This window comes from Parasteatoda tepidariorum, chromosome 4 (genome assembly GCF_043381705.1).
Source record: "Parasteatoda tepidariorum isolate YZ-2023 chromosome 4, CAS_Ptep_4.0, whole genome shotgun sequence".
Classification (NCBI taxonomy): domain Eukaryota; kingdom Metazoa; phylum Arthropoda; class Arachnida; order Araneae; family Theridiidae; genus Parasteatoda; species Parasteatoda tepidariorum.
Genome location: NC_092207.1, coordinates 49,296,456 through 49,311,048, shown reverse-complemented (window position 1 = coordinate 49,311,048; position 14,593 = coordinate 49,296,456). Strand labels below are relative to the sequence as shown.

At 27.3% G+C, this 14,593-nt stretch overlaps 1 protein-coding gene across 3 annotated transcripts in view; it reads right to left on the bottom strand.

Moving 5' to 3' along the window:
* The window catches only part of LOC107454492 (fibronectin type-III domain-containing protein 3A), a 53,895-nt gene that overhangs the window by 9,206 nt on the left and 30,096 nt on the right, over positions 1-14,593 (bottom strand). For all 3 annotated transcript variants that reach the window (XM_016071696.3, XM_016071697.4, XM_043043000.2), the window contains exons 12-22: positions 13,393-13,446; positions 12,443-12,567; positions 10,280-10,439; positions 8,021-8,107; positions 7,005-7,143; positions 5,437-5,502; positions 5,232-5,344; positions 3,875-3,980; positions 3,545-3,717; positions 2,363-2,551; positions 325-399 (exon numbers count right to left, since the gene is read on the bottom strand). In XM_016071696.3, the coding sequence (XP_015927182.1) occupies positions 325-399; positions 2,363-2,551; positions 3,545-3,717; positions 3,875-3,980; positions 5,232-5,344; positions 5,437-5,502; positions 7,005-7,143; positions 8,021-8,107; positions 10,280-10,439; positions 12,443-12,567; positions 13,393-13,446 (1,287 nt within the window). The remainder of the gene's footprint in view (positions 1-324; positions 400-2,362; positions 2,552-3,544; positions 3,718-3,874; positions 3,981-5,231; positions 5,345-5,436; positions 5,503-7,004; positions 7,144-8,020; positions 8,108-10,279; positions 10,440-12,442; positions 12,568-13,392; positions 13,447-14,593) is intronic.

Here is a 14,593-nt window from a genome sequence, read left to right as displayed (position 1 = left end):
GTAAAAGAAAACCCAGGAAAACTTTTGATATTATCAAAGGATAAGTTTTTAAAGATAGGATTTATGTGATAATGAAATTTGAATGTAATTGAATTAAGAAATAAATACAATTTGCAAAACCTTACAAAAATAAGAAAATAATTTTAAGAAAACATGAGATAAATGCACTGAAAAATTAGCCTAAAAACATTAATTTTACCTTCAAAAAATTTTCATTTGAAAAGAAATAAAAAAAAAATTTTAATTCTTGTATTAAAAAAAATTACAGTAAATAAGATAAAAACATAAAAGTGATTGGCCTTTATGAAAATTAATGCAATTTACCTGAACTTGAAAGTGATATAATGTGGCAGGAATTAATGATTTTACTTCTGTATTGCACTGAGGTCCAGAATAAACCTAGGAACAAAATAATGATTACATAAGAAAGTAGAAAATGCATAAAAAATTAATTCATAAGAAATTAGTAAATACATTATTTCATATGATAATATCACATGTAAACATAAAAGATTTTTTTCTATTCGTACACATATTCACAAAATGATTTTCCCACTTAGTCTTTCACCCCGCCTTTTTTTTAGAGTTCATTCTACCAAACTTTAGTCTGTAGTATTGCCCATTGAACTTTCTAGAGATGAGTTCAAGCTCACTTTCAAAACCTCCGGATCAAACTTATTTCATATAGATACAAGTTAGATAAGATACAAAACTAGATATTTCCATTTTATATTTTGTGAATTATTAATAATTTCTTTTCATTGATTGGAAAGAAGCTTTTAGAAGTACATTTTGTAACAAAATATTTTGATCCTTAATAATTTGTTTTTCAAGCAAACTAAAGATACAAAATAATTATGATTTTGTCACACTTAAAACAAAAATGTGGAACGCATCACTTTTGAAAGACACAAGGGAATTTTTTTAAGAAATTATTATAAAGGTTACCTCTTTACCTTTTCTGAACACGTTAAAAGTTAAATAGAAAGAAAAACAAAAAAACACCTATATTGGAAATAATAAAATTAAAATGACAAGTAGTCATATATCAAGGATAATAAATTTCACACAATTGACTTTAAAACTCGGAGAAACATTACATCTGGAGTGAAAACGAAACACAAATGCAAATATATGAAAATTATTAGCGAGAAATTCTGCCAGTGAAGCTCTTTAGTTGGAATGAATTAAAATCTTCCAATCAAATTGCGGAAGTCTAGAAAATTAAGTTCTCTTTGAAGTAACTGAATTTTCCCTTTTTCTCCAGAACGTAAGAGATGAAGAAAGAAAAAATGCATAGCTGCAAAAACTATTGGATTTTTGATAAATAATACAATCACCTCAGTCTTTGAGAAAAAATATATAGATGAAGATGTATACAAAAAAAAAAAGATCAAACCATGTATCTTGATCTCCACGCAATGAGGAATGTTCTGCAGATTTCTCAAGAGTTAGTTTTGTTTCAAATTCAGTTTCCATTTTGTTAGACATTTTCACAGTTTTGTAGCTAAATGTCACAAGAAGTAAGTTTTGATACACTTTGTTACTGCTGCTTTATCATCCTTTCAATAAAATACTGAAATTGGTACTGGATCATACAACACAGTTATATAACTCTAAATAAAGATTAGTAAATCATATGATATTGTAACAAATCAAACTGCATTAAAGAAACAGTCCTTTTTATAAAAAGCCACATTTATTATAAAATTTATTTGACAGCCACATAAACTAAACAACTTAAATTAAATACTCCTATTGGATTTCTAATAACCTTGCAAAATAAATGGAAAAACCTGTAACAGGTTAGTATAAAGCTTAAATTCAAGAACAAAAACTATTCTCATCAAAAATCTACAACTCTCTGATGTTCCATAAATTGTCTCGTGCTTTTATTTTTTAATTTATCTCGTTATATGTTTCTTTCTATTCATATTTTTGTTAACAAGATATTTTTTTAATATTTTCAGACTTCATAATATTCACTAAATAATGCAACAAAACAATATTTTTAAAAATATTAACTAAAACTCATTAACATACATTCAACTTTAATGTGTTTCACTATTAACAATTTGTCATAATTAATGAAAAAAATTAAAATAATGAAGAGCATGGACAAATAATCCAACAAATGAAATATGTATACCTGAAAATTATATAAATGAGAAGCATAGAATACTTGGAAATTCTCAATTTCATGCAAAATACCACCATTTTTTTAAAGAAAATGTTAAAAATTCTCAATGTAACACAGGATCAAAGTTAAATATATCATCTTCTCAATACAAAAAAAAAAACATAAATTGACATAGAAAAATTCAGGGTTAACGTTTTACAAAAAATGTGATTAGATATTTACCATATCAAAATCTTTTTCATTACATCTACACTCCAATCGATATTCTGTAATGATGGCACCATTGTTGGCTGGTTCAGTCCAAGATATGAAAACTACATGTGCAGAACGTGGAGTTATTTGAATATTTTGAGGAGCATCTGGTGATCCAGCACCACTAGTTACTTCAAATACATCAGACCATGGGCCAGCCTAAAGAAATCATAAAGGCTTTTTTAAAAAAGAAAATTAATATTTAAGAGAACATTTACAGTAGAAAGTACCCTGAATTTGATATCCTCAGGAAGTCGGCAAGTCCGGAAAACATATTTTTGCGAACAACAAAGATTTTTGAGATTAACAAAGATTAAAACAGGTGTCTTTCAATTAAAAAAATTACATTTAAGTTTCAAACAAAAAAAAATTTATAATTGGTTAAAAAATATTTAATTAGCAAATATTTAAAATGATGAATGTCACTAATAAAATAAGTATAAAAAAATGAAAAAGTAAGTAATTGAATTTCCGCTTTCAGGAATATAGACAGGTTTCTTTTTCTTCCTTCACATGATTTGGAAAAAAAAATATATATGCACAGCTATTCAGATAAAAATAACATTAAAAAAAACTAATTTCAAATTTGAAAAGTTAATCAATCTCATTTATAAAAAAAATATTAAACAAGGAACAGATTTGAGTATATTTTTTAATGATAACATTTCCAATTTGAATAAAAATATAGTCAGTTTGCAGCTGTTCCTTTCAAACTATTAATATTTATTATATTCAAAGTTAATTCCTCTCATCAAACTTTAGTTTCTTCTTTAACAGCTCTTGTTTTTCCAACAAATTCTTAAAGGTGAGCATTAAAATAATAAAAAATTTTAGTTATCCTCAACATAGAAAAAAATTAATAAAATTTCTGATACTGAAAACAAATTCCAAATGTGAAAAAAAAATGGAGTTTTTTTTTTTTTTTTTTTTTTTTTTTTTTTTTTNTTTTTTTTTTTTTTTTTTTTGGAAAAGTGAACACAGATTTATTTTTAATGTCATAAATTATTTAAAAATAGAAATTTTTAACAATAATGGACATCCAGATATGGGCCCTAGTACTGCAATTTTACCGAAGATAATTATTTCAAAAAAGGAAAAGTTTTTTTAAGTAGCTATTTAGACATAGATATAGATATAATTTAAAATTCCTACCCCAACTTTATTATAAGCTCGAACTTTAAATCCATACAGACGACCAGGAAATAAACCTGCAACAACACAGTCTGTACCGACACCTTTGTATGCAATTCTGGCGGAATTATCAGGATTTGTAATCTCCACTTCAAATTCGGTCATTTCAGATCCACCATCATATTCAGGAGAAACTATTGATGAAAATATATTAGAAGGAAAATTTTTAAACTCACTGAATAAAAAAAAACTATTGTTATTAGTTAATTTATCTTCATCAGAATTAAACAAATAAAATATTTACATCTATTTTGAAACAAATACATATTACAATAAGAAAAAAACACTAACCCCATTTAACATGAAGAGATGACGCTTTAGGTTTCCCACATAGCTTAGGAGCTTGACATTTACCTGGTACTACAGGACATGTCACACCAATTCCAATTTCTGAAAACTAAATTACGAAAAACAATTAGCATTCATACATGATAAAAATATAAATACAATTCTTAATTATTATAAATCTATAATATTATTAATATTATATTCAGCTAAAGATATATTTGTTATTAAAAAATAATAAAAAAAATTTTTCTAGGGAAAGCTACATAAAAACTACACAATAAGTATAAATAATGTAAAACAAATGAAACAAAAGCAATTTTCTGGTATCAAACTTATTTTTACATTTAACCCTTTCGCGACCGGAAGCGCGCTTACAGCTGAGGCCGGCAGTCTCTCTCGCGTGTGTCTCTCCAGGGCCGGAGGGTTTTTTGCTGTTAAGCCTAATTCCATGAAATTACCAAAATATCAACGCATTGTTTAATATTGTTCTGTAGAGTATTTAAATGACATATGCTTTATATATATATTTCTATGGATATTTTATTAACTTAAGTTATTTCTTGTTTAAATATATTTTACACAATTTATTTTTACTATGCACTTATCATTTAATAATATTTAACATTACATATCTGAAAACTAAAAACATGACTTAAAGTTCCTTATTTGTATGAAAAAATTTAAAACAGGGATCTACAAGATCTAACTATCCACTAAAAACTAAATCAAAAATTGAAAGTAAGGGAAATAAAACCTCCCCCTTACTGTGAACAAATACCACATGCGAATTTAAAGAGCCGTCATAAAACATTCCTTCCCCCTAAAAACCACGTGAATGTACTCTCATCTTGAATAAAAGTACAAATCTACATGTATCTGAAACCATATGGACATACAATGCCATCTTATGGAAGAAATTTTATTTCTTAAAACTTTCCGAAACGCTGGCACAAATGGGTGACGAAAGGGGATGAACAAGAAAACGCTCTGGCACGCAGGTGTGTCAGCCGGGAAGTGAGCGCGTTTCTTGCTGCCACGTATATGTGACAGTCGGCGCGAAAGGGTTAACTTTATTTGTGGATAAACAGAAAACTAGCACAGTGAAAAAGTATATGAAAATAAATGTAAAAACATTAAAGAATAGTAAAAGTATTTAACAATAATTAGTTGTTGATTATAAAAATGTTTGCACAGTGATATTATGTAGTTATAGTCACAGTCACTTAAAAATTAATCCATAGCTTAACTCACTTAAATTTCAATTTAAGTAATAATAAACTAAATAATTACAGTAACAAATATAAGCAAACATTTCTTTGAAAAAATAACAATTCAATTAGATTTTGTAAGAACAACTTACATCACTTGTCCCTCCAAGGCTTTGACATGACACTCTAAAAGAGTAAGATTTTCCAGGCTGCAAATTTTCACAAGTATACTCTAGTTCTTCACCACAGTATATCTCACAAAACCCTACAAGTATTTCAACACATTTTTCATCACATTCAAGCCTTACTTACGAAACACTTTTTTAAATTCTAAAATCGAAAATTATTTCAACTTACCATTTCCCGAATCCATCTCTAATTTGTATTCAGTAATAGGACATCCTCCATCTTCTTTTGGTGGGTCTGAAACAATGTAAAAACTAAATTAAATTATTTATAAAAACATTTCGCACCAAAAAAAAATTTCGGATAATTAATTGGGTGCATACAATAGTAATCTTAGAAAAGTTTAAAAATTTACAGAGATTAAAATCATAATACAAAATCTGAAAGTAAAAACTGAAAGCAAATGTACTGTACCAAAAACATAACAATATGTACTGTCCTGCTACCACAAGAGAGCAACTATTTTTACATTACCCAGGGTTCACGGTAAGTATTCGGTACCTGGTCAAATGAGATAAAATTTAGCGAGAAAAATGCTTGGGCTAATGATTTTTCTATCGAGAAGAAAAATATATATATTTCCCTCAATCCTAAAAAAATAGTTCTGAACATATTCTGTAATTTTTTGTATTCAATTCTTTTTTTCTGTATTCAATTACAGTAATTTCCATTAAATAATATAATTTCATTGGTTATGCGACATATCTTAAGTCCAGATAGTGTAAACATGAGACAAACTACTGTAAAATACAGATTACCATGTTCATTGTCAGATCATGCGACAGCGGGCTACGAAATTCTTTCGTACAGTTCGCGTCAATAAAACAGAATTAAGCGGTGGCCAGATGCATATTATTCTGCAAAAACTTTGCAAAAAATATGTCTTTTCAAATACATATACAATATTTCTCATGTACATATTGTATTTTCTCATATACAATTACATAATGTTGCTTCAGTCTAACATATCACATTACTGCCTCTAGTCTAAGAAGTTATCAAAAGTTAACCCCAATCTATTCCTATTTCCTTTCCACAAAAACCATAAAACAACATTTACATTTTTCATTCTCTCTCCAATTCATTGCTCGTTTACTCATCTTCAACTGTAAAATGACTCTTGTTTTAAATTTGAATTATATAAGATAATTCAATTTTCAGCAAATTTGTATTTTCATTTAAAGTTCTCTACGGGGAAAAATTAATCAAAAAATTGCTGTGCTAAGAGTTTTAAAATTCAGCTAAGAATTTTGGAACTGGGTTAATATTTTCGATATTTGGCAAATATATTAGCTAATAATAGCGCGAGCCCCGATTGCCATTAAACCCTCTTTTATCTTTTTTTCTGTGTTCAGTCTACAAATGAATATTTTTTCTCAAATAAATGGAAGAATGAAATATTTGAAAGGAAAGTTCTTATGTAGAAGATGAGATCCCACATAAAGTTCGGTATGTTTTATTTAACACAAAATCTAAATTGAGGAATAAGAGAAGGTAAGCACATAAGTACTTCAGTTTTCTTTTTTTATATTTAAAATCATGTTTATTAAATTAACTAATGCTTAAGTTTAAAGGTAATTTTTTTAATGATTATAGTGAATGATGATTAAATACATAATGAATAATGATTACTTAATCATTAAAAAAATTTTAATTTCTGAAAAACTGATAGTTTTAACTTAAGAATTTATTTCTGTAGTTTAATGAAAATTAAAACTAACAATGAATGTCTTACTTACCCCATACTAATTTGAAAAATGTTGAATGCGATCGACCTTTTACATTAGGTTTTCCTGGTTTACCTGGCTTATCTGGTAAAGTAGAGTATGATACAACTTGGCTCCAAGGACTCAACCCTTCATCATTACTAGCACAGAGCTAAAAATCATAAATTTTCATAAATGATGAATATGAAATATTTCCAATACATAGTAGAATCTGAATAATCCAAACATCATACAGTTGAATATTTCTGTTAAACTCAAAAACAGTACAAACCCCATTTCACTATTGCATACTAATACAAACAAAAAAAAATTTTACCTTATGTCTAATGTTACAATATGTCCTAATGTTATTTTAAGTCTAAATGTTTTAATGTCTTAACTCTAATTTTCTCGTTTTGTAGAATCTTTATAATAATGTATATGGCAATACTGTTAACATAATTGAAAAGGACATCATGAAATCTTTAACAAAATATATAATTTTTATGATACAATAATGCAAAATTTACACTTGTTAAAATAAATGGGGAGATAAAGATTTTTCAGAGCATTGAACAATTTTTTGAAAGCAAACAGTGTTGTTGCAATAAATAATACTTCATAATGTGAATTATGTACACCTTTAGAAAAATTGAACAATATAGTTGTTTAGAATTCAAATTTGCTTTAATTTTTATTAAACTTCGTCAAAAAAAAATGCTCCCTTTCTTTTTTCAAGAAATCTTAGAGCTTTTATCACTTCCACCAATGCTATAGCCCTTAATGCTAAGTGGCAATAAAATAGAATAGTACAATATTTTACTTCTAACAATTAACAATTTTAAGAAAATTAATTTTAAATTGCAATAAAGGATACTACACGTAACCCAACGTTAATTATTATAGATCATTGATAATTTTATATCCTAAACTATTCCCACTAAACATATTCCCATTAAACTGTAAAAAATATAAACAGGTGAACTTCATGTTGCTTTAAAAATAAGATACTTAAGACATATTAATAAATGATACAAAGGTATACTTACTCGAAATTTATAAGTGGTGTTGTGAGTCAAGCGGGTACAAGTGTAAGATGTTTCCTTGCCATTGTAAACAGGAAGAAAACCATGAAGCTAAAAAAAAATTGATGAAACTAAGAGTATAAGACATTTAAATAAAGACAGTAACTAATAATTTAACTTTCTTTGTATATTACAAAACTTTAAGGACAGCCAAATATGTTTTTGAGGTTCAATTTCACGTTACATTTTGTTTTGCTGATCAAAAACTACAAAACTTAGAAAACATGAAATTACTAATTTGTGTAGAAAAGAGTACAGGGGTCACAATGGAATAAAAAAATATAAGAGTTGATAATCTTGTTGAGAATTATTAACTGTTAAACTTGTTGGAAGAAATACCATACTGGCCACTCTATGCAAATACATAGTTGAAATTTGGCATGCAGAAATTGTCACCCTTTGTTTACAAGCTTAACACATAATTTTTTTCAAAATTCTAATTTGTTTGAAAGTCATTGCATTTTATATGCTTTTTTGCAATTTTTTCTCACTTTTTTTATTTACGTCACATTTTGTTTGCTCAAAATCTTTAAGATTCAGAAACTTTAAATTACAAAGTTGTGTAGAAAAACATTCAAGGAGTTTGATGGAATAAAAAAAAAACTACGATTTAATTATTAGTTCGAGAATTATTAACTGTCTATTGCTATTTCATTACAATTAACACATCTACAAAATGTTCTTACACAAAGCTACAATAATTGTATATTTTGAAACAAAAGTGTTCTGTGTTTTAAGGGAAAATATTGGCATTTTTAAAAAATTAGCGATGAATTAAAATCAATTATGAGATCAATTAAAATCAATTGATGAGAGATTGTTTCAGTCTCCTACTCTCATAAAACAAAGTAATATATATTTTACAGTATTAACATATGAATTTAAAAGATAGTCGCGAATACTTCAAAATCATGGAAAAAGAGAAGTTGTAATTTTATTAAATGCAAAGGGGGCCACGTCCCTCAAAGATGAGATGCTTACATAATGGCTGCTGGATTGAGAAAAAGGAATTTGATCTTGGAAAGGGTTTTTATATCCTTCAGATCAAAATTAAAATACTACTAGAGTGATAGACTAATACATAAGACTGATTTCTTTCCTATGCTAATTAAAGTTAATTGAAATTTAATCAATTGATGAACATTTTTAAGAAGAGAAGAAAAAAACAAAAAGATAAAAAAAAACGATAAAAATGCAATGTTTCTATTTTAAAAAATTAAACTTAATGATAAATAGATAGAAAATAAAAATTACAATGGCAAAACCCTCGAAATTAATAAAAAAAATATTTAAAAAAACTTATTTTCATGATTAATACCAAACCAACACAAAAAACTAGCAAACATATCAGTTAATCAATGTTATTCATTTAACTGAAGTTAAGTCAAATTATAGTTAACTAAAGATTTATCAAAAATCACCAAATTAATTAAAATAAAACAAAATTAATGATTAAAAAATACAAATTATTTCATGACTTGTTATATGGAAATAGAAAATGATAAATTAAAAGGAAAACTTATTCATCAAATTAAATAAAAACACTTAAAAATTAACAAATAGAAACAATAATTAAAGGAAGTGCTTGCATAAATATTAATCTCCTCGACAAGGCAAGATATAATGAGAATAATAAAAATAAAAAAAATTTTAAACTATCTTAAAACTCGGGAATAAGAACTATTTTATTGACTTTGAAATTTATCGCAAACCAAAAAAAGGAGAAAAGAAACTCAAAATGTTGTGAAATAAGGAATCAGATATGTATCACTTATAAAAAGAGAAAGCTACAATCAGATTCATAAAATAATAGTCTGGTTTTAGTACATAATTAGTATGTTTAAGTACAACTAGTATGTTTAAGAATACTTCTTATGTTAAGAATCTTCTGCTTTTATTTATAAAACTTGACGTTATGAATAGCAGATGTCATTTCACATCAGGCAAAACTTGCAAATGATACTACACTTCTGGGAAATCAGAAGTCATTAATTAAAAAAATATTTCCTTAATAGATATCAAATAAAGAAAGCAGACAATAAAAGAAAAACTTTTGCTCCTAATAATTAATACATGATCCGAAATTATAAAATAGTTTGTCATGATAAATAAAGGATGAAGATTACCTTGATTAAAAGAAAATTTAAAAACAATATAACACCTCCAAACTTCCATAACACCCCCAAACATTATATTCATATATACAATATATGTAAGACATACGGTTCTCATATCTTCCATTTGAAGTGTGTAATTATCATCATTTGGCCGCTGCTCCCATTCCAGACATAATTTTGTAACAAAAGCTTCTTTTAATACTGGTGGTGCAGGTTGACTAGGAGTACTACCACAAGTAGAAAAACAACTTATGCTGCTGTATCCACTAAAAAGAGTATACTTTCACTTAATATCCCAATAAAATATGTTTATAATATATAAATAAGAATGATATAGTAGAGATAAGAATTTATATTTTATTTATAACACAAATATATTTGTTTCATTTCAAAATACTTTCAAAACAGACAAATTTAAACTTGAAAATGTAAGCCAATATCATGATCTTCAAATTAAGAAAATGAAAAACATAAGATTTTCTACTAAACAGCATTCATTTCTAATATGTAAAACTTTCAATATTGTATTATACTGTGTTTACCATAAATTCCCAACTAGAATTGTTTAGCTGAGCAAGATTATAAATTGAATTAATAATTAAACACTCTAGAACAGGGATGGGCAAACTACAGCCAGCGGGCTAACTGTGGCTCGTTGGAAGATTTTATCTGGCCCACGGATAGAATTTTAACTTGCTGGTCCATGGCGAATATAAACAAGATACATTATACATCCATTATTTTGTCTCCTTTGTTTAAAGCTATTTTTGTTCTTTCTTTTTTAACAAAATACTGATGACGTTTTTACTTTCTCTATTGGTGGAACTGACGGAAATAGTTGGCTCAGATAGCTTCAATTGGCAAAATGTTGAAAGCAGAAGTTCTTAATAGAATAGCCGCAGATTAGCTGCAACGAGCGTTTGTCTTTCCCGGGATCAGACATATGGAATCGAACATAGGTGAATTGGGCTTCACATGTGGCAGGCAGCACATTTTAAGCTCCAACGAGGGGATTTTTCTGCTGGGGTGAATTCTAACATTATTTATTGAGTATGGAAAGATTGCACACTATTGTTGTTTCTAAACATGCCAAAAATTGACAGGGTGCATAGCCAAATCTTTGAATCAAAAATAAGCACTTTTTAAAAACTTTTCAAGCACTTTACAAAAGTTTTCAAGAACTCAAAAAATTCATATTCAATCAATGATATTATTGAAAAATAGAAACTTTTTATAAACAGTTTTAGCGTTTAAAAAAACCAAAAAAGAAACGGGCGTAAATCAAAACAATCAGTACTTTCCCACATCACCGAGTGAATTCAACTTGACCCTGAACTCAGAACAAAAGTACCCTTACCCCCTACGTCAAAAAAAGTGTTAGAAGTAAAATAAAATAAACAAGAACAAAATTAAAATAAATTTAAAAGAAAAACATTTCATAAGGATCTGATACTCTCTATCCGAATTGGAGCACTCGGGTTTCTGTTTCAAGTGTGCGCGCATGCGCAAGTCATAACGTGGGTACGACAAGAAGTCCGCGTGAATGATTACGTAGCTAACACTCCATTTTTTGTAAAATGCAGGATCCACCAGATATCACTGAAGGGAAGAAAAAAAATTATTCGAAAAAAAAGCACTTTTTAAAAACGCCAGCTGAAAAAAGCACCTTTAAAAGCTTTTAAAAACGAAATCCACAAAAAAGCACCTTTAAGTACTTTTTACAAACGCTACGCACCCTGGTTTGAGTTTTGCAAATCATTACCAAAGCTAGGTTCCAAAATTTAATATCTTTTGCCCAGAAAATCAGTACTATGTTTGCTTTATCTTATATATGTGAAAAGTGTTTTCAACTATGAACCTTAGAAAAAATCATTTCAGAAGTAGACTAACAGACAAGCATTTAGCCTCGTTCCAAAAAATAAGCACATCTCACTTTGAACCTTAATATAAGGAACTTTTAAAAAGGAAATCGCAATTTCATTCATCTCATTAAATATTTAAATTAAAACTTGTATATTGTTTTTGTTTAGAAGTTTTTACTCAGCCCACCAAACTTTTTTTTCTCTCGATTTTTTGCCCTAGAGCAAAAAAGTTTGCCCATCCCTGCTCTAGAAGTAAATGCATCAATTCTGGAATTTCTAAAATTTCAATACATATATAAACTGAAACCATTATATATTTTTCATAATTAATTTCAAGCAAAGAGTTTTAACATTAATTATCAAAAAAGAACCTAAAGAGCTTATGCTAGGAATAAGTAAAAACATACCTCTTTCCATGTTCATTTACAGCCACCAGTCGAAATCTGTAACAAGTAGATTCTTTCAATTTCACTGCTTTATATTGCTTTTGAAGGCCACTAAAAAGTTCAACGAAATTATCTGTTCCACTACCCTATTTAAAGTAAAGATAAATAATATTAATAAAAAATAAACATATTACAACTAATATGTTTTAATATAAAAAATATTTTTAAATACAATGAAGTAACTCATTATTTTACACATTTCTAGAGGTGAGATATCATCTTCATGTGAGATATCTAAGTATACAATGTAATGAAGGTTTTGTTTTTATAAAATGGTGTATAGCAAATTAATATACAGTGAAACCACTCAGGAGAAATCACTCTCCGTAACAAGTAGTGTCAATGTAGTAGTGTAAGAGTATCTCTGTAACAAGTCGTGTTCACAAAAAATGGCCATTAATGAAGATTGGTCATTCTTAGGGGTTACCTTCATTGACTTCAAAATGTTATCAATGGTGCATGATTTTATGCAAGAGATTTTAAATTTACTCAGTGTCATTTTTTCTGGTGCGGAAATGTCACTTGTGTTGACGTAATGAACCAGATTGATGAATCAACTTTAACGTCAATATAAATGGCCCCTACTGATAAAATTATGCGTAAAAACAAGTTTAACAATTACGAAAAATAGAATTATTTTAAATAAATAAACAATTATGCTATTTGTTTAAATTTGCATTTAATGTTATATCATAAAAATTAGTTAGCTTTAAAAAATGAGAAGAGGTTTGTTTGATTGAGATAGTTTTTTTCTAAAATAACTTTTTCTTGAAATTTAACTTTCAACTCTAAAAATATATTTTAAAAATTTATCAAATAGAAACAATAAAACATATATATTACAAAAAAAAGCTATTTAATTTAATAGCAATCCCAATTCACTTTCCTAAAAAAAATTTTAAAACAATTACTTCGTCATATTCCAGGAGGTATGAGGAAATTTTGGCACCATTGTCAACAGCAGCCTGAAAGTAATTTGTTTCGTTAAAAAATAATGTGCAATCACATAAATAAGAAGGTTTTTAAATACAATTTCTTACAATTTTAAAATGCTTCTTAATTGAAGCTAATTTTTAAAATACGCTTTAAAAATATAGCATTGAAAAATTCAGCAAATATTTAATTCACTTTATTAATATTTAATATTAATAAATATACATTTACGAAAATAATGTAGTTTGAAAGACCAATAAAAGTATAGACAAAACATTGAGAAAAAAAAACAGATGCATTTTTAAAACAAAAGTAATCTACCAAAGATATAACATATTGTTTGGTACTTTTGAAAGCACAAGATGTCATATTTTTTTTAATCTTATAAATTTTTTTTAAACATTTGATTTATTAAGTTCAAAAGTGTCCTGCAACTTTTATCCCTATAATATTTCATTGCATTTCATTGAACATTGCTAACCTCAAGCATTTTATTTCATGCCATTTTTTTTTGCAACATGCATTAATTATTTAGTTTAATATATTTAAATGTAATATATATATATATATTCACCACAATTCACATCCACCGCCCTACAGGATATCCAAGTCATAATTCACGAATTATGACTGGGATATCCTGTAGGGCAGTGAATTGGGCACACCAAAAAGTGATTGTTTGAGCAATTCGATTGTTATAAATAATATCATATTAAAAATATTAGGATTTAAAAAAAAATTTCTGAAATTATTAGGTAGTAATTACTGCCGAAAAACCAATCAGAAATATGACGGAACTGTCGCACAAAATGTGAAAAATCAAATGCACTAGTCAAATGTGTCATAATAATAACACATGAAAAATAAAGATTAAAAAAATGCTGATGTATAAAAAATACCAGAATTAAAAAAAAAACACATTTAAAAATAAATAGCAGTAATAGCTGGAGAAAAAAATCTAATCAACACATGGATTCTGCACAAATCCAGTATGTACAGTCCGCAAAAAAAAAAACGAATCACCCTGAATAACTTTCGTTCTAATGATCGGATTTTCACGAACTAAGTGTCAATCTTAATGGTTCCTGGGGGTGACCTCAAATATGCTAATTAATTAGTGCTAACTATTAATTAAGTTACGAAATCAGACACAAAAACGTACTTTCTCTGAATAAACAT